A 24,551-nucleotide genomic window follows, 5' to 3' on the forward strand; every position below is an offset into this window, starting at 1 on the left:
TTCCTGGGTGCAGATGAGACTGCAAAAAATTACTTTATTCAAAAGGAACTTGCGCCACATTTTGTTAATGTACAGCTTCAAAAAATACCTAAAGGATAGTTTTTTTTTTTGCATTGCATATATACAGTGAATAATTCTCACACACAGCTCTACTTCAGTGAGTAAAGACAGTAAATAAAAAGTTAAAGAATCCAAAATAAACTGCGTTTGGGCATGAATTGTCATATTGAGCAGCAGACATTGAGCCTGGTCTCTGCAGTGCTGTTTTCTGTCGGCAGAACTACAGCCAGTTAAAAAGCAGCTGATCTCTGGACAATATCATTTTGCTGCCTTTCGTTTCCCCTTGTCTTTTCTTCCTTTCTGCTGTGGTATTTTTTCTTCCATTCTGCTCTTTGCTTTAGGCTTCTTTGGCTAAAAGGAAAAACAAATTATAAAGAATCTTAACCATGAAATCATTACACTGCAGGGATAAAACAATTCAGGTGAGTAACAAGTCAGGGGATAAGGCAGGCTATTCAACTACCCAAACCTAGTCCTTCCTGAGGGAAGTTCTACATAGTACTCCTGTTTCCAAAAAGATAACTAGAAAAACTGAAGAACGTTCACCTAATCCAGTACCTTCACTATTCAGCCCTGGGCTCATTGTCCTCCAGGCAACACTGCCCCTACATAGATGCTTTCAATCTCAAAAAAGTCCCAAACCCTGTTCAACTAAATACAAGTTATTAAAAGACATTGTTCACCCAACAAACAAACCCTCCTTCCACATGTCACAGATCTGCTCAGACTCATTACTCCAAAATGAAATGCTCATAGGCCATGCTCAGGTCATCACATAGGCTTCTTCCCATGTTTTAGGTGCTTTTATATTTCACGGGTCCTGTGTCAGTGCAGCAGCTCCCACCATGTACAACTGGATGCAACAGACTTCTATGACCAGGAAGGTCAGGTTCAAAATCTCAGGTTGAGAAACTATAATTCTGAGAAGAGACTTGAGATATTGGTATTATCACTGGAGACTTTGATTTAAAGTGTCACCAAGACAGTGAGGAGAAAGACAAAGAAGTTTCTTAAAGCAACGAGTTGCTGGAGTTTGGAATGCTTCGCCACAGGCAGTGGTTGAAGCAGAGACCATTGTTTCTGTTAAGGACGAACAGATAAATATTTGAAGTAGAGGTCAATAGAACATTATGAGAGAACAAGAAATAGTTATCTTTGGATTGCTCTACCAAAGAGCCACACAGACAACAGGATAAATGGTTTTGTTCCATGTTGCAAACTTCAAAGGTTAAAAATATGGGGTCTTGCTGGTCTTGAGAGGATTACTTTTCAATGCAGTTTGGCTGCACACGTCCATTGCCACTGGGACAGATCTTCATGCAAAATAAACACATCTTTAATGCACATCATGCCCAAACTACCCCAGTCCATTTCAATAGGAGATATGTGCTCACCCCTAAATTCTCAACTAGGTACAATCCTCAACTCATCAGTCCAATCCATAAATTATAACCCAATCAGCTATTATTCCTGGGTAGTTACTTGTTCAGTTTTCATATAAACAATCTGCAGCTGGGTCGAGAGCAAAGCTGCCGCCTTTCCCTTGGACTCTTTCACAAACTATCCTATTTATGCCATTGCTCTTCCACGCCAACCCCTCTTTACAGAACATCTTCATTTAGTTCCTCAATTTTAAATAACAAATAGTCCCAGGTAGAGTTCTTCAGCCAATATTCTGCTTTAAATCATTTAATTCCGCGAGGTGAACCAAATGGTTTAAAATAAATGAGGTCATACCTTAATCATTCCATCAAATTCTAGATTATCCTCTGCCTCTGATTGCACATTCTCTGTCTGCAATTCATCATTGAACTCAGAGTCCAATGATGATCCAGCTGCGCTTCCACGTTTCAATTTCTTTACAGCTTGCAGTGCATAGGGGGTCAAGTGTGTCTCTCTGTTATAGGTTCGAGTAAACGCAGCTTTCACCTGGGTGGCGCAGGGGAGAGATTGGAGATGACGTTAAGTAATCTAGACAGTTAAGGATCACACAGAGTATTGGGTCTAACGCAGCTGAGAAGTTTAACAGTATTGGGTTCGTGTCACATTTTGAATTTTGCTTCGACTTGGAATATGCATCAAGTTCAGTTTCACTAAAGACAGTATGCACCAAAATGGGTTTGGAGTTACCTTGGGATCTAGTTTCAAGAAAGGATCGGGTCGACCACCCCAGCTGCTGATCTCCATGATGCAATCCACGTCCTCTTTCATCAGATAATATGCATCCATTGTTTCAACTGCCTCTTGAACACCATTTGTTCCCTGAAGTGTCAAAGGCTGCACCAGGGTGTCCCGCAGGTAAGGAAGATAATCCAGGTTTATAGCCCGCTTACTGGCGTGTGTCCTTTTACGGGTTTTAGAAGTATAGATGTGAGAGGTTGGAGAGAGTTCAACAAACAGAGAAATTAAAAACCATCTTCATCTAAATTTGGTATCCGTTAACAGTTGGTATTCTTCCTCTGACTGATCAGATCATGGGATTAACTATAAATATGGACTACATGTCATTCAACAGGAAGTACATCACACTAGAAACTACCAAGCACTGAGCTGGCCAACACTTGTGTGTGTCACTCCGCTAAATGAAGCTACACACTCTCCCACCTTAGATTTTCTTGCTCCCCAAAGTACTGACTCAACACTGGCTGCACTAGTGCCGTGTTTGGCTTGTTCAGAACCCAAGTTACCATTCCTAGTGTGTAAACCTAAACCCTGAGCACTGATGAGCTGTACCTCCACCAATGGGTTACAAATCACAAGCCACTCTGACCCGATGTACACGCCCATCCATATTCTAGCAGGGGTGACTTATAGATATCAGGTGCGGTAAACCTGGTTGATTTCGACCCCTACCCCCACTCCCATCCCCCTCCAAAGTTAGAGGCACCAGGGCCAATTGCAATGCTGCCACTTCAAACTCAAGGTGTTCAGCTACATTAGCAATGATTGGGGATCAAACCTGGACCTGTATAGTTCAGTATCATACTTCCCATTAAGTTTATAGGAAATTCTTACAACGAGGTCTTTTTTTTTAAATACAGCAATGTAAATGCTGGTGTAAGTGGCTGTTCGGCTGAAATCCCATCTCCATACCTTAAGCACATGTGCCTAGTAAGTTCTTGCACTATGCGATCGTGCTTGCCAGTGGATGAGAATTTTCCCAACCAACTGGGGAAACTTGGAAACTGCGACATGTATCCCCTCATCAACTCACCAGGGATTACACTGGCATAAACGGCCTGCAAAGCAACAAGACAGGAAGACTTCAACAGTCCGCAGAAATTTAGTGAAACATTTATTATATTTTCACCACCATCCTTAATTCATACCAGGGTTCATGGCCCAGGAGTTGGGAATGCTGCTGCCATTAGGACTTTTCAGTGCTGTTTTCTGGCCTCCCAACAGGAGGTACAATTCAAGAAAGGCAGGTTATATTTCCTCTGTTCTCCTTTATCACATTTTGTTCCATTCCACCCACTCAGCCTGAAGCTAATGTAACTGACAGAGAAAGCCAGGTCACGGCAAAGAGGAAAGCACCATACTCTCTCGAAATCAAAAATAGATTCAGAGGTCTAGAGTCCTTCTTGCACATTAGTGCACTCTTGTTATACAGTTCTTTAAAATCTCATCTTCAAATTTGCAACCAATTCTTCAATCTAGAGTATTCTTATTTCATTCTTTTAATTGTTTGATCTATCAGTTATCAGGCCAGCTTCTATGTGCAATTAATGTTCAGCTTTTATTTCTTTTTCATGTATTTGTAGAATCAGAATTTCTGCATAGATAACAGTTACAATCAAGGAACGGAGATTATGGCGCACCTTCGTTATCGCAAATATCACAACGTTAGAAGGATATACCTTCTCTATTTCATCAGTGATGTACTAAACAAGGTTGACCAAATCAACATTGAGGAATTACTGTAGTTACTTTCAAGTGCAGCGGCTACACAAGCAAATTGAGTAGCCATTTAGATACAGCAAGATCGCATACAGCAGTCAGAGACCGATAGACTGAAGTCTCCTTACACCTAATTGGTCCCACCAAGCCAAATAAGCAACAACTTCAGCACAGCTGAATTTCAAGCTTCACTAGCAGCAAGTCAGGAAGTGAGTTGTACTGAATAAAAGATTTATTTACATCAGGCCTGAATTGATTTAGACAAATGCACGAGCACCTTCGTTCTTATTTTGTTTAAGGTTAAATCTAAACCAGTCAAAGCTTGACTTGAAAGAAAGGAACAGCCAGCATTTATGTGGGACTTCACAAAAGAGTAATTATCTAGTACACCTGTTATGTAAAGAAAAAACATCTAAGATATAGATTCAAGGTTGTTATGGAAAAGGACAAGAATGGGCCAGAAATCAGAGTTCTAAACTGGGGAAAGGCCAATTTTAATAAGATCGGAGATGATTTGGCCAGAGTGCACTGGGAGCAGCTGCTTTTAGGTAAATCTGCGCCAGACCAGTGGGACTCATTCAAGAAGGAAATAGGGAGAGTACAGGGCGAAGAAATTGCAGTAAAGGCAAAGGGTGGGACCAACAAATCCAGGGAACCCTGGATGTCGAGGGATATACAGGATTGGATAAAGAGAAAAAGGGAGGCTTATGGCAGATACCGAGGGCTCAAAACAGCGGAGGCCCTAGAGGAGTACAGAATGTGTAGGGGGGAAACTTAAAAAGGAAATTAGGAGTGTAAAAAGGGGGCATGAAAAAACATTGGCAGGTAAAATAAAGGAAAATCCAAAGTTATTTTACAAGCACATTAAGAGTAAGAGGATAACTAGGGAAAAAGTAGGGACCATTAAGGGCCATAGTGGTAATTTGTGTGTGGAGCCGGAAGACGTAGGTAGGGTTCTAAATGAATACTGTGTGTCGGTGTTCACAAGTGAGAGGGACGACATGGGTATGGAAATCAGGCAGAAGGACTGATATAATTAAAGAAATTAGCATAGAAAGGGAGGAAGTTCTCAGTGGTCCGGCAGGCTTAAAAGTAGATAAATCTCCAGGCCCAGATGAAATGTATTCCAGGCTGTTGAGTGAGGCAAGGGGGGAGATAGCAAGGGCGCTGACAATAATTTTCAATACCTCTCTGGCCACAGGAGAGGTGCCAGAAGACTGGAGGACAGCCAATGTGGTACAATGTGGTATTCAAGAAGGGAGGAAGGGATAAACCAGGGAACTACAGGCCAGTCAGTCTAACCCCAGTGGTGGGGAAACTGTTGGGAGCAATTCTGAGGGACAGAATTAATCTACACTTAGAGAGGCAGGGATTAATCAAGGATAGTCAGCATGGTTTTGTTAAGGGGAGGTCATGTCTGACCAATTTGATTGAATTTTTCGTAGAGGTGACCAGGTGTGTTGAAGAGGGCAATGCATTTGATATGGTCTAGTTGGACTTCAGCAAGGCTTTTGATAAGGTTCCCCATGGGAGACTGATAATGAAGGTAAGAGCCCATGGGATCAAAGGCAATTTGGGTCTAGAATTGGCTGAGTGGCAGGAAGCATAGGATGATGGTCGAGGGGTGTTTTTGTAACTGGATGCCTGTGTCCAGTGGGGTCCCACAGGGATCGGTGTTGGGTCCTTTGCTGTCAATGGTATATATAAATGATTTAGGCTTGAATGTAGGAGGATTGATCAGTGAGTTCGCGGATGACATGGAAATTGGTGGGGTGGTAAATAGTGAGAAGGGTACAGACGGGCTGGTCAGATGCGCTGATCAGTGGCAAATGGAATTTAATCCAGATAAGTGTGAGGTGGCGCACTTGGGCAGGACAAACAAGGCACGGGAATACACGATGAATGGTAGGACCTTGGGAAGTATTAAGGATCAGAGGGACCTTGGTGTGCATGTCCACTGGTCCCTTAAGGTAGCGGGACAGATAGATAAGGTGGTTAAGGTGGCATGGGGATACTTGCCTTTATTAGCCGAGGCATAGAATATAAGAGCAGGGAGGTTATGCTGGAACTGTATAAAACGCTGGTTAGGCCACAGCTAGAGTATTGTGTGCAGTTCTGGAATCCGGATTATAGGAAGGATGTGATTACACTAGAGAGTGCAGAGGAGATCTACCAGGATGTTGCCTGGGCTGGAGTGTTTTAGTTATGAGGAGAGATTGGATAGACTGGGGTTATTTTCCCTGGAGCAAAGAAGATTGAGGGGGGATATGATTGAGGTGTATAAACTGATGAGGGGCATAGATAGGGTAGACAGGAAGGAACTTTTCCCGTTGGTGGAGGGGTCAATAACCAGGAGGCATAGATTTAAGGTAAGGGGCAGGATGTTTAGAGGGGATGTGAGGAAGAATTTTTTCACCCAGAGGGTGGTGGGAATCTGGAACTCACTGCCTCAAAGGGTGGTAGAGGCAGATACCCTCATAACATTTACGTAGTATTTGGATATGCACTTGCAATGCCATGGCATTCAAGGCTATGGGCCTAGTGTTGGAAAATGGGATTAGAATAGTTAGGTATTTGTTTGACCGGCATAGACTCGATGGGCCGAAGGGCCTTTTTCTGTGCTGTAGACTTCTATGTCACATAGCGAAGTTCCAAGAACAGCAAATGAGACAATCAGCTAATCTGTTTTTGGGGGCATTGGTTAAGGGAGAAATGCTGCCCAGGAGCTTGGTAGAACGCCCTGTGTTTATTTGAAAAGCTGCACAGGAAATTATTTAATATGTGCTTGAATAAGAAGAATGAGTTTAACATCTCACCCAGAGAACTACTTTGCTGTTGCAATACTCTTTCAGTAAGTGTCTAACCAGATGATAGATTTCTGTCCTGGATTGGGGCTTGAACCCACATTCTTCTTAGTTGTGTTCAATGGAGTAAAACTGACATATGGCATCATAAATATATTGGTTTGTTATCAGTAACTTGGCAAGTAGCCTACAACTATGGAAACCAACTTCAAACCATAATTTCAGAACTTAAGAAACAAAATTAATTTCACACAATTCAAAGTGAGGCACATTTTGGGATCAATAGCAGGTTTACAAAGTAACAGGAAAGAATAAGAGAAAATGCCTTCCTACTCAACACACAACACCTCACACCAGCACTGACCTGAGTGGGGAGTAGGTTCCATGCCTGCAGAGAACGGATTCGTTTATCAACAAGGTCCCCATCACAGATACTTTCTGCTGTCTTACTCAACAGCATGAGGTGCTTCCTCATGTTTGTCCTAGGACATAAACACAGAACACTACTAACAGCAGCAAGTGAAGTAGGATTCAATGACTAAACTCATCATGTAATGGGTAACAAATGAATCAAATGCTGAGGAGAGACAGATGGGAACATCCAGATCAGTAGTTCATTAAAAAAACATTCAAAACAACAAAGGGAATGAAACTCAGCAACTGTCTAAACAACAGGATGCAAGTGTTTAGACACAAAACTATTCCAAATCAACATTCAGCATTCTGGTTTTACAGTGCACACTGTGCAAATGTTTCCTGTTATTGGGAAACAGTGCATTTACCAAAAATTGTGAATGCCAGTTATTCACCCCAAAACAACCCTCTACCCAGTTTCCTAAAGTACATGCTTGCTGTTGTAGAAAACTCCAGCTTGTGATTCTACATTTTTCAGTTATTGTCATTCCAATCCCCCTCTGCACAGCATTCTGAGCAGGGTGACAACACTACAGAAGGACTGTGCATGACATAAATATATTAGTGATATATAAACTTCATACAATTCTGTCCAAGGCTCCTCAGAAGCACCTTCCAAACCCACGACCACTACCACCTAGATGAAGATCAGGGGCAGCAGACACCGGAAGTTCCCCTCCAAGTCACTCAACATCCTGATTTGGAAATATATCACCATTCCTTCACTGTCACTGGGTCAGAATCCTGGAACTCCCTTCCTAACAGCACTGTGCATGTACCTACGCCACATGAACTGAAGTGGTTCAAGAAGGCAGCTCACCACCACCTTCTCAAGGGCAACTAGGAATGGGCAATAAATGCTGGCCCAGCCAGTGACACCCACATCCCGTGAATGAATAAAAAAAAGTGAGATACCTTCATCGTGGTCATGAGAAGCCGAAGTGATTCAAGGGCCAAGATCTCTCACACACACCCCTTAAAAGTTCTATATATAATAATTAAATTGTGTTTGGACAGAGGATCCTCTGAAACTATTCTGCCGTGTCACCACCCCTTATATCATTCTATTGGTCTGGTGTTGAATCACCTAGGTTTAGCCTTCATCGGCAATTGAAAGGTCTCATGACCAAATTACTTCAAGTCAACAGATGACTAATTGATTGTATTATTGAACCCAAAATAACTTGGTTCTCCTGGATTGTTAGGATTTTATTTTTTAATTTATTTAATTTTAGACAGATTGCTAACAGTATCACCAGCTGAGAACACACAAGTACCCCAAGCCTTACAGTGCTTCAACGTTTTTAGACAAATTCAACATGAAAATTCAACATGAAAATATGTTTTAAAAGAGGTTACACTAAATATAAAACGACAGGACAAGGGGAGCAGGCCAATACTCTGCTACTTACCCAGCAGCTGCTGGCTTCACATGCAAATAGTTTTCTTGCACAAAAAGTGGTGCTATTGAGTAATCATGAAAGAAGAGGTCGGACTTGTCTATAAGGCTCATGTGGACAGTTTCCTCCCCAGCAGCAAACACTTTTCTTACAACATCAAAGGGACCCTGGAATCAGGAGATTGACTTTTTTTGTAAGCACTGTTTATATAGATTATTTTTTAAATATAAGCAAAATGGTGCATTTATCTAATGGAACATCCAAAGGGGTTTTCTTTGTTTTTATCAAAGTTCAAGCCTTGCTCAAAATAATAGCATCACCACAAAGCACCTATCCCAATATAAGACACTATTGTACTAAGCAAGATGAAGTGTGCAGTGTAATTTTCCAAAAGATCTTTTTTTCTATTTATATCCCTTTTCCTTTTGCAATTTTTCCTGGGAGTACTTGATACAAATGCTGAATATGCTAAATGGAAAATGTGCTCCACATTCCAGCTTTAACATCAATATTCCTGAGTAGAAAATTCACCAATAAATAAGACTCACCAAATTATACTAAACTAGAGAAAATATCATCAGTGTTAGGATACAAATTCAAGAGTGTTTGGAGGGAAGCCCAAAACACTACAAATTATACTTTACATAATTCTATTTCTATAATATGTTCAACAATAAGAAACAGAATACTGTCTAAATGATGGCCTCACCATTTTAATATCCTTCCTGGTCTTGCTGCCATTTTCTTTTGCTTGATCATAAGTCAATGTCTTGTTTTCCACACACCACATACTGAGATTATGCAGAACCTAGGAAATGTGGGAAAGAAAGACATGCAAGTTACAAAGTCAGTGATAGCGTATCTGAACATGCAGGGTTCTTGCTGGGTTTGTGGATAGAGTAAATTATAAGAACATTTTAAACAACGAGGGCCCTGTTTCAGAATAGAAACTGCATGCTGATGAGTTCCTCCACCGACCCGTCCATCCACACATTAGTGTCATGGAACACACCACAGCTGGAGGGGGGTGCATATAGCCCTTGATTCCAAGACTTGCTAATATCTCCCAATTGCCTTCCACTATGAGCTGCAGGAGGGATTGACTATTTGGTACCATTCCCAGTTGGCAAGGATCAGACCTTTAAAAACAGTGAAGGTCCAATGAGGGACGGCCAGGAAGACAACATCTGGTATGTTGTTTTTTGAATGCAACAGGGAGAGGAGAGTGGAGTATTTTCTAACAAATACCTCCAACAATCAGGCCACGAGAGGGATTTAATATCCAAGTTTTTAATCCGATGACATTATTGCCAATGCTATTTAAATTTCTACTGAAGATACTGTGTACCCAGTAATTGTAAAATGAGCAAGTGTGGATTGCCCAAGATACTCGTATACAACTTGTATAAGTCCCTCTCGCAAGCAAAGGCGAACTCTGCATTCAAAAGCTTTCTGTAAAGTAATAACGGGAAATCAGGGAAGTAAATTAATTGAAGCTCGTGCCCAATACTAAATGTTACCAGTAAAACAGAGTCTGCACTGTTAGAGGAGCAAAAAGGTCTGATGTCCAGGTACACAAATCACTAAAAACTGGCACACAGGTGCCAAACATAATCAAGAAGGCTAATGTACTTATCAAAGGGGTTGAAATAAAAAAAGGGAGAAAATAAAGATAAATACAGAGCCCTGATCAGACCACATCTGGAATACTGCATCAGATTTGAGCATTTTACTCAAGATGGTTAAGTGGCCTTAGTTTAGCACAGATTCATCAGAATGCTACCACAACTTGATTAGGAGGACAGGTTGCATAAAATCTGTTTGTATTCCCTTCGGCATAGAAGATTGATGGGTGATCTGATTGAAGTGTTTAAATTGCCATAAGGATTTGATGGGGCAGATATGGAGAAACTATTTTCTCTGGTGAGGAAATCTCTAGAACAAGGGGACATAATCGCATAATTAAGGCTAGGCCATTAAGGATTGGAATCAGGAAACTCTCCCTCCCAAAAGGCCGTGGGTGCTTTCAAGACTGAGATTGACAGATTTTTATTAGGCATGGGTATCAAGGGTTACAAGATAAAAGTGGGCAAATGGAACTAAGGCACAGATTAGCCATGATTTAACTCATTAGTGGAACCAGTGCAAGAGGCTGAATGTCCTACTCTTGCTCCTAATTACATCTGCACAAACTCGTTCAATGATCCTCAGCCCTGTAACCCCAGCTTCTTTTTGAAGAGCAGTCTGCCTTTGCTTTATACGTTTCGATATTTTATTTGTTCCCATTTTCAGTTAATTCTGGGAATAATATACAAGTGATGAAGTTTTAGCAGCTGCGTATTAAGTGGTTAAATAATACTGAAAACCATGTCAAAAGGGACATTACTAGACTTGTATCAATGTTACTAATTATTGCCTCTGAGTCTAGGTAAAGATTTTCAAATTATTGAGGTGCTGAGCAGATACCTGCAAGTAGGCAGTTCTGTAACCTATCACATTACAGTCCTGAATCTCACAAATACAAGCATTCTGTCAAGAACTCGAGTTCTGCACCAAAATTTCATTTCACTAACCTGTCTGATATCCTGATTGGCTGCAAGTATAATTTCATTCATAGCTGGAGGGGGAATCTTCAAGCCTTCTTTAAAAGCAACAGTCATCATTGCACCCTGAAAAATAAGGTTTACAGAAGTTATCGGAGGCTCAAATGCATCAGCATTGCTACAGAAATTACACAGACCATAACGTGAATATTATTTTCAGTATTGTTTATTGGTGTCTGTGGACAGTGGCAGCTGTAAGTTACTATAAAATAACTGTTCTGAAATATAATGCTGCCTTTGTCCCTGTGGAAGATATTCAAATTTACTACACTTTGGACAATTGCTAAAGCAACCAGGCCTATGCAATGCATTGAATACAATGTTAACTAGTTCCCAGCCCTCAACTCACCCACCATTTGTACCCAAGCATGTATGTGAGAGAGAAGTTACATCCAGTTTTCCTGTAAATATGATAAGAGGGGACAAAAATCTGAATAGGGTGGTGACGACTTTGGAAGCACAATTTACACAAAAGAATCAATATTTGGGTGGTTAAATAATGTAATAGTCATAGTTGCTACCTGCATGGCAGTGCGACCTATACACAAATTTAAACAACCAGGAAACCACGCAGTAGCAGAATGAGAGTCATTGGCACAACAGATGAACAACTCTTCAAGTCTGACTAAGATAAAAGCAAAATACTGCGGATGCTGGAAATCTGAAACAAAAACAGAAAATGTTGGAAAAACTCAGATCTAGCAGCACCTGTGGAGAGAGAAACAGAGTTAACGTTTCGAGTCTGTATGACCCTTCTTCAGAGCTGAAGAGAAGTGGAAATGTGATGAAACTTATACTGTTTAAGGGGGGATCGAGCAGGTGTAGCTGGGTAGATTACATTACCATTGATTCACCTATCGCTGGCCTTCTATCCAGCTCCACCCCACTTAAATGGTATAAATTTCATCACACTTTCACTTCTCTTCAGCTTTGAAGAAGGGTTGTATGGACATGAAATGTTAACTCTGTTTCTCTCTCCACAGATACTGCTAGACCTGCTGAGTTTCTCCAGTATTTTCTCTTCAAGTCTCACCTTGATTTGTTCTACTCGAGGCCGCTGGAAGCGGAGGTCAAAGCAGTAATTAGCCAATGAGCGGATCTTGGGATGGTTTCGATCATTACACATACAGATTATAGGAATCTTGGTTTGTTTAATGAGAGAAATCAGTTCCTGAAAAAGAACAAAAATACATCCAACATTACAACCAAGCTCCTTTTAAGGTAGTTAGAGCAGGCACTCTAAATCTGCCCTCTAGCATGACAAGACCAAGAGAAGAAAATCACAACTAGGGGAGGCAGTGGCGTAGTCACATTGTCACTAGACCAGCAACCCAGTGACCCAGGTTAATGCTCTAGGGACATGGTATAGGCAAGTTCATGTTTAACAATTAGTTTGTAGTCTAGTTATGTGCAATGATCAAGTATCGAAGTATATTAATCAATTAACCTACATATTTGGCTTAATTGTAATCAATGTAGGACACTATTACCATGTGACTACCCCTTTGTATGTAGTTGCATCATTATTTGACAAGTGATATATACCACACAGCCTGTGTAAAGCTACGCTTGCATGATTTAATTGCAGACAATTGCAGTGAAGTCAATCCTGGTTGAATAAGCCCAAGTCTGGAACCATTACACTCCCCAGCAATTAACACTTAACTGCCCTCTGAAATGGTCAAGCAAATCACTCAGTTCAAGGGCAATTAGGAATGGGCAACAAATGCTGGCCTTGCCAGCAAAGCCCACATCCCATGAAGGAATAAGAGAAACTGTGAATTCAGAGTCTACACAGATGTCAGATGACATCACACCTCAATTGCTGCATACTGCTTTCCTTTGTTGCTCTGTAGATCTTTGCTTCTCAGATTAGGAGGTGGTATCAAATCCTGATATCTTATTTCACCATGATGGTGAGAAAAAGGTTTTTCTATGCATCCTGAACTTCTGTTTTCCCCTTCATGGTAGGATTCGAAGGATTCGATTGGCGAAAGTTACCCTCTGGTACCTCAGCCAAGGAAAAATTCTTCATCCAATGTCCACATTGCCACTGATCCCAAAGCAGCCTTCATTTCAAGTCCAAACATGCCACTGCATCTAGGACAGGATTTTCCAGATTTTCTTTTCCCTAATTAGTCCGATTTTTGTCAGATCACATTGCTTTCAGGTAGGGAGCGTATATATTGTCCTGGGGGACAGGGAGATTGGACTCCTGGGTTGTTTGCTTTTTGTGTTTGTCAAAACTCTTAAGAGGGATCATTGAATGGAGCTCAGGAACAGGAATTCAGGTTAATTGTCCTCATCTTAACCCAGCGGTGCTGAAGCCAATTGCCACACACTTTAATTGCTGCTTCAGTTGAGATCAGCAAACTAAACAGAATGTGGACTCCTTTGTTCCTTCACTCAACCACCTTCCTCACTCCCCAAACTAGAATTTTTCTTTCAGGTTAATATAATTTGCACTAGTAGCCCAGTGGTACCAGTTTAGTAAGCTAGAGGTCAGGAGTTCAAATTCTTATGTCATGATCCAAATGTGAATTCGATAAATCTGGTACTTTTTTCAGCTAACACCAGAAAGTGGCTGTGCTGGATTCTCGTAAAAACCAACTCATTCACAAATAGTAAGCGAACCAGTAACACTACCCAGTCTGACCTACATGCGACTCCAGTCACATATTTCATGGTTGACTCTCAATGCATCTCTGGCAATAGAGATGGGCAGCAAATGCTGGATGATCATGTCCCAATAACGAAAAAGAAAACCTCACAGAAAGTAAGTGCACATTGGCGGGGATGAAAAAAGACACAATCAGTATTACAAAATCAAAGTTCACTGTATGGAAGTCACCTGCTCAATCAACACCACAGGAAATCTGTAACAGTAGGTCACTAAAGTTCACATTAAATACAATGGGTCTGAGTATCTCGGAGTAGCAGAATCGGATTGGAGGGAGGCCACATCCCCTTTTTTATGGCACTAGCTGCTGTAAAGCAGGTAAGTTTCAAGGTCCAGCCAGTCTTTGACAAGCCAGGGAGAAGGTAAGTGTACAAGGTAAGTGGTTAGGACTGGTGGGGGGGTAGGAGAGCTCGGCGGTGTTGGGTCAGACCCTGGCAGGAGGAGCAGGGGAATCAGGCCTTTGTGGGAGAAAGAGTTTCATGGGGTGGGGAGGTCCATGGGGTGGTTTGGGAGGTGGTGTGTCTGTAAAGTAGTTACCCAGAAGTTAGAAGTGGTTTTAATTCTTCTCTTTCTGGGCAACTATTGATGTAAGACAGTCACAACCATCCGAAGTTTGTAATTTAAATTGCATTTTCTGATAGTTCCCAGTGCAGGACAATTGTCCATCAGAAGCTTATTTCCCAGGCAACTGCCGTGCACATCTTAGCTGGGAACTTCTGGGATAGGAGAGGGGGGTCGGCATTTCCCCAGCGCATCTTTGAGGTACCCCACAGTTGCACAGCCCTGGAGCTCATAAGTTACAGCCCATTATATTATTGGAAACACCATACTGCAAATACAATGATAAACAGTAGTCCCTGTTTTCACAGCCACTGTGTGCTCAAACAGATATTAAATGCCATGTCTTGTTTAGAATTCCCTGCTTAAATTATTGAAACGAATAAGCTTCTACACTAAATGAAGCAGTCAAATTGTTACCTGTATTCCTCCCCTGTCCTCATTGCCAGCCATCCCATCCACCTCATCCATGATTACTAAGTGTTTGGTGCTTACAAATGAAGTTCCTGAAAAGAAGAAAAACAATTCAAAATTGTAGAAGAAAATCTCATCAGCCATTTGTCAAACTGTACCAGCTGTGTACTGACAAAACTGATCTGGACCCGCTACATGCGTCAGCACTTACCAGAGTAGAATCCTTTGATGCTCGTGTTATTCAGCGACTCTGCTATCACTTCCTTCAGTGTGTTTTTGCTGCGAGTGTCACTGGCATTCAGTTCAACATAGCTGTACCCCAGATCCTTCCAGAGAAAAAAATACAACTTGTATTGTCAATATTGTTTTTAAACATTGTTACATAAATGAAGTCCCAAGGATCAAGGCTCTTGTTGAATGCCATCACCAAAGTCAGAGGGTAGAGAGAAGGCAAGACAAATAAAGGAACAAGGATTAGGTGGCATTAAGCTTGGGATTGATGGGGTAGGGCTTTTGTTTGAATTGAAAAACTTAGGAAAAAGCAAGTTCCTCTGTTCAGATACAAACTATCAACTGACACATTTGATGAGTGCAAGAAATTACATTAACTTCGACTTATATCTATATAGTGTCTTTTATGTAATGAAACATTCAAGGTGCTTCACAGGAGCATTACAAAACAATGACAAGTCACATAAGGAGATTTTAGATCAGATGACCAAAAGCTTGGTCAAAGAGGTAGATTTTAAGGAGTGTCTTAAAGGGAGAAAGCGAGGTAGGGAGGCAAAGAGATGTAACAAGGATATTTCAGAACTTGGAGCCTAGGCAACTGAAGGCAAGGCCACCAACGGTGCAGCAATTAAAATCAGGAATACACAAGAGGCCAGAATTAGAGGAACACAGATGTCTCAGAGATTTGTGGAGCTGGAGGAGATTATAGGGATAAGAGGAGCGAGGCTATAGAGAGATTTCAAACAAGGATGAGAATTTTAAAATCAAAACATTGCTTCAGCAGGAGCTAATATCGGTCAGTGAGCACAGGGATGATATGGGAATGGGATTTGGTGAAAGTTAAGGCATAAGCAGCTGAGCTTTGGATGACCTCAAGTTTACGGAGGAGGGCAGGACGTAGGAAACCAGCCACTGGTTTAGTACACTGGAATAGTCAAGTCTTGAGGTAACGGAGGCATGAGTGAGTATTTCAGCGGCAAATGAGCTGAGATAGTGGCAAAATCAAGTGATGTTATGGAGGTCTTTGTCAGAGGGAGGTCATGCCTAACAAATTTGATTGATTTTTTGAGGTGACCAGGTGTGTAGATGAGGGTAGTGCAGTTGATGTAGTTTATATGGATTTCAGCAAAGCCTTTGACAAGGTCCCACATGGGAGACTTATAAAGAAGGCAAATGTACGTGGGATACAGGGTAATTTGATATGGTGGATTCAAAATTGGCTTAGTTGTAGGAGGCAGAGGGTGATAACAGAAGGATGCTTTAGTGACTGGAAGCCAGTGTCCAGTGGCGAACCACAGGGATCTGTGCTCGGTCCCCTATTATTTGTCATTTATATAAACGACATAGATGACTATGTGGGGGGTAGGATTAGTAAGCTTGCGGATGACACAAAGATTGGCCGGGTGGTTAACAGAGAGGTTGAGTGTCTTGGGCTACAGGAAGATATAGATGAGATGGTCAAATGGGCAGATAAGTGGCAGATGGAATTTAACCCTGAAAAGTGTGAGGTGATACACTTTGGAAGGGGCAATTTGACAAGGAAGTATTCAATGAACGGCATGACACTAAGAAGTTCTGAGGAACACAGGGACCTTGGCGTGTTTGTCCATAGATCTCTGAAGCCAGAGGGGCATGTTAGTGGGGTGGTGAAAAAGGCATGTGGGACACTTGCCTTTATCAATCGAGGCATAGATTACAAAAGTAGGGAGGTCATGTTGGAGGTGTATAGAACCTTAGTGAGGCCACAGCTGGAGTACTGTGTGCAGTTCTGGTCACCACATTATAGGAAGGATGTGATTGCACTGGAGGGGGTGCAAAGGAGATTCACCAGGATGTTGCCTGGGATGAAACATTTAAGTTATGAAGAGAGGTTGGATAGACTTGGGTTGTTTTCGTTGGAGCAGAGAAGACTGAGGGGCGACCTGATCGAGGTGTACAAGATTATGAGGGGCATGGACAGGGTGGATGGGGAGCAGCTGTTTCCCTTAGTTGAAAGGTCAGTCACAAGGGGGCATAAGTTCAAGGTGAGAGGCAGGAGGTTTAGGGGGGGATGTGAGGAAAAACTTTTTTACCCAGAGGGTGGTGACGGTCTGGAATGCACTGCCTGGGAGGGTGGTGGAGGTGGGTTGCCTCACATCCTTTAAGAAGTACCTGGATGAGCACTTGGCACGTCATAACAACATTCAAGACTATGGGCCAAGTGCTGGTAAATGGGATTAGGTAGGTAGGTCAGATGTTTCTCATGTGTCGGTGCAGACTCGACAGGCCGAAGGGCCTCTTCTGCACTGTGATTCTGTGAACAGAGACTGACATTGCCAAACAGAGAGCCAAGCAGAAGGTGGAAATAGGCGATCTTTGTGATGGCACGAATACAAGATCAGAAGCTCATCTCAGGGTTAAATTTGACAGCAAGGTTGCAATCAGATTGGCTTAATCTCAGACTGCTGCCAGGAAGAGGGATGGAGTCAGTAACTAGGGAATGGAATTTGGAGAGGGGACCGAAAACAATGGCTTCAATCTTCCCAAAATTTAATTGGAGGAAATTTCTGCTCCTCTATTACTGTAGTTGGATAAGCAGTTTGATAATTAAGCAAAAGTGGAGAAGTCAAGAGAGATGGTGGTAAGGCAGAGCTCAGTGTCATCAATGTACATATGAAAACTAGTGCTGTGCATTGGGATGATGTTGCCAAGGGACAGCAGTTAAATGAGAAATAGGAGGGGCCAAGGATAGATCCTTGAGGAACACCCGAAACAGCAGTGCAGAAGCAGGAAGAGAAGCCATTGCAAGTGATTGTCAAGCTATTTCCATTATAGCTACTCAGTTCCTTATCAGATGTTTTCTGAGGTGAGTGTGCAAAGAGTTTTGTAAAGTTTGCATTTCAGTTTTGATGTAAGTATTCAATGTACATTCTAATTAATTACTATTCCCTTTAATACTGAAATCAACTTCATCTCAGGTTTCAGAGCTAGTATTTCAAATTCTTCTCTGCTCGAAGGACAGCAAAAGGAGATCTGATTAAGTTGTTTAATATATTGAAGGGTTTGGATAAAGTAAATAAAAATAAACTGTTTCCAATGGCTGAAGGGTCAATAACTGGAGGGCACAGATTTCAAGAAATCAATAAAACAGGGGAACCATGAGGAAATATTATTTTGTGTGACAATTTGGACTGCACTACCTGATAGGACGGTAATATAGATTCAATTGTAGCCTTTAATAGGGAATTGGATAAATATTTAGAGAAAATATTACAGGAATATGGGGAAAGAGCCAAAACATGTGACTGAGCGTTCTCAGAAAGAGCCGTTGCAGACTTGATGGGCCAAATGGCCTCCTCCTGTGCTCCTGTTCTGGGTAATGGTGACAACAGGACACGCCAATACCTTTCTTTGTCCATTTTCTGCACAAAGCTTTCTTCTTAGATATATTTACTCCTTGCTGGGGTACAATTCCACAGGCTCTAATGGCACACTAGTACCTCACTCAAAAGGCCATTCTTCACCAAAGCCTTAATCAGGATTGCTGGCAGGTTAATTTGCTGAAGGAAGCATTACAGGCCAGTCATTTTCTGTCCCCATCCATCTGTGCAGGTCAACACATTAGATAAATGCAGTTTGCCGCCTGGAGAATTTTGTGATATTAATTTTTACCTGTTTGATCTTGGTATCAGTTTGGTTAGATTTATGCATCATATGCTCCAGTGTTTAAAACCAGAATTTTCTCATGCAATCAAAATGCTTTTCAACTTGCAAACAGAATGTGGCTCGGAGAAATGAGCTCTCATGAATGTCTGTCACTTAATGATTCTTACGAATGAATAATAATTCTACTTTATGAATCATAGCAAAGTACCAAGTAAAATAATGATGTTGCATTGTCCAAGATTGGACACAAACATCTCGTACTAAGGTGGTTGGGCACAAAGGTTTCAAAAGCCTTCAACTCAGGATATCTTTACGGTCCTTTTTTTTTTAATTGACGAAGAATGTTCATATGAATTGGAAATGAAACATTTACAAAGACTTGCGTTAGGTGATACTGTTAATCTCCAGGAACTTCTAAAAGAGTATGGTAAAATAAACAGGACTGGAGCTCCTACTGAAGTCTGGTCAGGTCAAACCTGGAGTGCTATGTACACTTCTGGGCACTACTGGAAGCCATCTAGGCCTTACAGACGATGCAGAGGAGAGCACTGAGGCTGATTTTCTAACATTTTGTTGCAAGAGTCACGACGACCGAGTGAAGGAAGGTCAGTGAAGACGATCGATTAAGATATTATGTCAGCTGTAACTGAGTTGGCAGCATTCTCACTGCTGAGTCAGAGAGTTGTGGGTTCAAGTGTGACTCCAGGACTTAAGCACAAAAATTAAGTCTAACACTCCAGTCCGTGCTGAGGGAGGTATCACTGCTGGAAGTGCCATTTTTCAGGTGAGACGTTAAACCTAGGCCCCATACACTCTCAGGTGGATATAAAAGATCCCATGGCATTATTAGAGCAGGGAAGTTATTACCAGTGGCCTGACCAATAGTTATCCCTCAATCAACATCACAGAAACAGATCATCTGGTCATTATCATATTGCTGTTTGTGTGAGCTTGTGGTGCACAAATTAGCTGCAGCGTTCCCTACATTACAACAGTGACTACGCTTCAAAAGTACTTAATTGGTTATAAAGAGCTTTGAGGCGTCCTGTTGTTGGGAAAGATGCTATATAAATGCAAGTTTTTCCTTTTTTTAAAAAAAGAGACATTAAATGGTGCCTTATAAAAAAGATACAGGTGATACTCAATGGGAATAGAAAGAAATTCACCTCAACAGTACTTTCTCAAGCTGCAGACATAAGAAAGGCAAAAGGGCACAAATTGAAGGCTGTTATGAGAGGGCTCTATAGTTTGGAAGGGTTTTCACAGAAGAGACACACCCGGACATTGGACTCATTTAAGAAACAAGTCATTACTGAAATAGGGGTAGGGCAGGATTGGCATTCTAGCAGAATTTGATCAAATGGGCTGAACAGCCTACTTCATCAGAACCTAGCTGTGAAATCTGCAGATGTTCAGTTCAGCATGAACATAATTATCTTCTCCAAAAAAAAAATGTACCATCATAATGCTTGCTGCAGGGAGGAAAAAAGTTAAGCAGGGACCTGAGGGAGACAGCAAAAGTATAAAAAGAGCAGGAGAGAAGGCCGAGGAGAAAAGTCTTCGATTGGCGAGCCCAGACATCAAGGCACACAAGGCAATTGGAGAGTAGCTGGTGAGTTTTTTTTGTCTGGGTCTGGGACAAATCTTAAGTTTCTTTCTGGTAAGTTTAGCTGGCAAATAGAGAAAGGGCAGGACAGCTCAGTCCCACTGAAAGCACATCCTGTTCAAATTCTAGGATGCTTCTCATGTCCTGGACAACCACTTGTGCAAGAAATATTGTCAGCTGGAGGAGCTTGAGCTCAGGGTTTCACAGCAGCAGCTGGCATCACTGCAGTGCATCCGAGAGACTGAGAGCTTACTGGATTTATTGAATCTAAAGGCGGTCACCCAATTGCTCAAGAGAGGGAGTGGGTGACTGCCAAACAGATAAGGAGGACCAGGCAGATAGTGCAGAAGTCCCACGATTGCATCTTGCTCTCTAACAAGCATTCAGTTGTGGATACTGGGGAGGGCGATTGCCCCTCTGGGGACCACAACCAGAGCCAAGTCCATGGCACCATAGGTGGATCAGTTGTATCGGGAGATGGGGTTGGTGGGAGAGGTGTGTGGGAGACGCGCATAAAAGCAATAGTGATAGGGGCTACAACAGTTCGGGGAACAGACATTTCTGAAGCTGCAGACGTGACTCCAGAATGGTATGCTGACTCTCTGATGCCAGGGTAAAGGATGGCACTTAGTGGGATGCAGAAGATAACTCTCAATGCCACGCACTTTTGAGTGCAGACATAGGCAGACAGTACAGATGAATGCATGGCCATAGAGATAGTGCAGAAGAGAAGGACTGCTGATGAAACATCATCGCCCTGAAGCATTAACTCAGCTTCTCTCTACACAGATGCTGCCAGACCTTTGAATATTTCCAGCATTTTGTTTTTTTCTTTTTCAGCTTTCCAGCATTTGCAGTATTTTTTTGGATAGGCTAGGGTTGTTTCCTTTGGAACAGAGGAGATTGGGGGGAGATTTAATTGAGGTATACAAAAATATGAGGGGCTTAGATAGAGTGGGTAGGAAGGACCTATTTCCCTCAGCAGAGGGGTCAATAACCAAGGGCATAGATTTAAAGTACATGGAAAAAGGATTAGAGGAGAGTTGAGCAGAATTTCTTTTCGCCCAGAGGTGGTGGGGGGAAGGGGTCTGGAACTCACTTCCTGAAAGGGTGGCAGAGGCTATGAGGTTTCTGCATTTAAGAAATATTTGGATACACTTGAAGTTCTCTAGCCTAGTGGTCTACGGACCAAGAGCTGAAAAGTGGGATTAGTTTGGATCACTCTTTTTCAGCTGGCATAGACTTGATGGGCTGCATATTATGCATGTCCCATAATTTTTTTATGTTTGTAATCTCAAGTCCAGTATTATTTCCAAAATACAAGATTATAGGATGTGAAATTTGCTCAATGCTTCTATTGAGTGTCGCTCAGAAGATTGCACAAATTGATTGTAAATATATATCAATACTTTCACAATTTCTCTTTTATGCCAGTCTATTCAGTGCTCTGAATTATCCATTAAATACTGTGCATTGCTAGGAGAGAAATGAATACAAAGACCACCTAGTTCTCATTGTGACATATGCTTGTAAAATGCTGAGATAACTTGAGATTGTGACATTTGTGTTTTGGCATTAAGAAAATTCTTTGCACTCAATGTTGCCGCATTAAGCCATTGCTGCATTTACAACGCTGACAGAAAGCTGCAGCATTGTTTGCAGTTAGTCATTCAGTATCTTCCTTTACACTGCTTGGCTGAAATTGCTTTGCTCTCTCTCAGGAAAGAGTTCTGTGCACTCAGGCAATTATATTTTAACTGCTTGAAGAACAGCTGCAAATACTTAAAGAATGCGAGCAACCAGATCTGCGCTGTAAAAAATAAATGAACTGCAGGTGGCTTTAAAGGTAGAAGTCCAAGAGACTGATTGTTTACTCCAGCTAAGACTTAGAAAGTACCAATGAGAGACAACTTACTCCAAGATATCAAATTGCATTTTTCTGGATTTATACTGTAACTGTAGTGTTACTGCAAAATGCAAAAACTGCATTATAAATGCACCACATGTTAATCATGTAAGGGAAAGACATGTTATTCTAGCACTGATGTGGTCTTACCTTACAGACTAGGGTGGCTGTGGTTGTTTTACCTACACCAGGAGGACCAGACAGCAGAGCAGCTTTGAAACTTGAACCGTCGTCCTTCCCACCAAATTTAGCAGATTTCACTGTACAGAGACATTAAAAAAGTAACTGCATGCTATACATTATACAGCCAAAACAGTGCACAATTTATTACCAAGTGAAAGCAAATAGAGCTATTTTTGTACATTGTAAGTGACCTTGAGATTCCCTCATTAGTAATTAATTGGTGATCTCTGCACTGAATGGACCCTGTAGCTGGCAAAAGAACCAGAGGGAAGATCAGGAGAATTTTTTTTTTTAAAGCAGCAGTTAGATGATCTGCATTTCCTGAAAAGTTGGAAACAAATGCAATAATTTTCAAAAATGAATTGGATATATAATTTACAGGGGTACGGGGAAACAGGAGAGTGGGGTTGATTGACATTAAAAAAAATAGCCAGTACAGACATGGACTGAATGGCCTCGATCAGTGCTGTTCTATGTTATACCATTATTGTGAACCATTATACTAAGTTAACTAAAATTAAGCTTCCGTAAAAAACAAATGAACTGAGTGTGGAAAGGGTTAGATTCTGAGGCCAGTACTTCAGAAAAACATTTCTAATGGAGAAATAAAATTCTGATTTGGAGGAAGTAAACTGCTCGAAGATCAGTATATAGTTAAAAAGACAAGTAACGGTTGTGCTCATGAGAAAGGAAAGGACTGCTAACAAGCAAAAAAGACCTCAAGGATGGCTAAAAACATGATAAGGAAGAAATATGATAAAACATGATAACAGATGTCAGGCCTTAATTTTATGTTTCATGATAATTATGCCACGAGAATGGACATAAGTGGATTATAAAAGTCAGTGGAGAATAAGTGAATGCTTTCATCTAACAAGAGAAGTCAATGCGAGACCAGGAACGGCTGCATGACAGAAGAGCTGACAGTTTGACCAGGCATAAGGACACAGGGTTCTCTGAGAAAAGAAAGCAGTAGGCCATCTGCTGAAATATTAAATGATAGGTAAACTTGAAAGAAATTACAGCCGCCGTCTCCACCTATTCACAGGTCAGATCAAAACCAAATAAATGCCCAAAAGCAAAATATGGCAGATGCTGGAAATACTCAGCAGGTCTGGCAGCATCTGTGCAGGTAGAAACAGAGTTAGCCTTTCATATGGAACCTTTCATCAGAACCTGGAACGGTCACAGACCTGAAATGTTATTTTTGTTTCTCTCTCCACACATGCTGACAGACCTACTAAGTATATCCAGTGCTTTATTAATTTCAAACACCCAGATGAGCTTGCTAGTGACTTGGGTCATGTAATATACATCAACAGTCCAGAACAGGCTAGTTGTAGTTAGTAATTAACAAACACTGTACAGGAAACACATCAATCGCAGGGCAGAATACCCAGCATGGCAGCAAATTTAAAGAGTTGCTGCTGTGCCTTAGGGGCTGCCACAGATTTTGTCAAAATATGGTTTGCCGCAAGAATTCCATTCACTGCTTTGCAATTACTGGTTGAAGGCAGCACACGGGTCCAGGGAATAGAAAAAACAGAGTACTGAAGGTCATTCTGAGGGGAGGTGCAGCAAACGAGAGTTTGCCTCTGTGAAGGAGTGGGTTGTTCCTCTCTCCCTGCCCCCCACCATCCTAAGAATCTGCTTTCTGATGGAGAAGGCAAGCACAGTTTCATACGGACAGAGGTTGTCACATGGCTGAGCAACATATCTCACCAAGATGAGAAAGGCAAGTCTACCCTCCATTTAGTTGCTTCAAGCATAATGGTACAGCAAGCCTAGAACAAAAAGACTTTCATGTAAACGGCTGCACTTTGACTGCGAATGGTTTCGTTTCTGTTTTTATTACCCCAGCCTATATTCATAGGTGGCACACCTTCAGGTTTTTTAAATCTTTAAACGATGTGGCTCAATCAGGAAACTTTGGTCCAATCATGTATCTTTCACCATTTGGCATGTTCACTAACTCTTGCATACTTTAAGAGATATGGTGGCTACTTGCACTGTATCGCCTGTGCTCTTCAAAGCTCCAACATTTCAATTTGGTTCAATATGCATGAAAAAGCATAAAATGGAAATGGGTGTCAAAAAACAAGTAATGGTTCCTCCAACCTCAAACCCCAACTCCACTTGGGAAATGA

At 41.6% G+C, this 24,551-nt stretch overlaps 1 protein-coding gene across 2 annotated transcripts in view; it reads right to left on the reverse strand.

The window, feature by feature from the left end:
- Positions 1-24,551, reverse strand: part of rfc1 (replication factor C (activator 1) 1) — a 77,084-nt gene continuing 52,533 nt past the window's right edge. For both annotated transcript variants that reach the window (XM_078546291.1, XM_078546283.1), the window contains exons 14-25: positions 22,372-22,481; positions 15,045-15,159; positions 14,840-14,925; positions 12,215-12,352; positions 11,152-11,247; positions 9,288-9,386; positions 8,591-8,745; positions 7,129-7,246; positions 3,154-3,299; positions 2,191-2,404; positions 1,798-1,989; positions 1-411 (exon numbers count right to left, since the gene is read on the reverse strand). In XM_078546291.1, coding sequence (XP_078402417.1) covers positions 319-411; positions 1,798-1,989; positions 2,191-2,404; positions 3,154-3,299; positions 7,129-7,246; positions 8,591-8,745; positions 9,288-9,386; positions 11,152-11,247; positions 12,215-12,352; positions 14,840-14,925; positions 15,045-15,159; positions 22,372-22,481 — 1,562 coding nt within the window. In that variant the 3' untranslated portion in view covers positions 1-318. The remainder of the gene's footprint in view (positions 412-1,797; positions 1,990-2,190; positions 2,405-3,153; positions 3,300-7,128; positions 7,247-8,590; positions 8,746-9,287; positions 9,387-11,151; positions 11,248-12,214; positions 12,353-14,839; positions 14,926-15,044; positions 15,160-22,371; positions 22,482-24,551) is intronic.

Source organism: Cetorhinus maximus, chromosome 1, assembly GCF_964194155.1.
Source record: "Cetorhinus maximus chromosome 1, sCetMax3.hap1.1, whole genome shotgun sequence".
Lineage (NCBI taxonomy): Eukaryota > Metazoa > Chordata > Chondrichthyes > Lamniformes > Cetorhinidae > Cetorhinus > Cetorhinus maximus.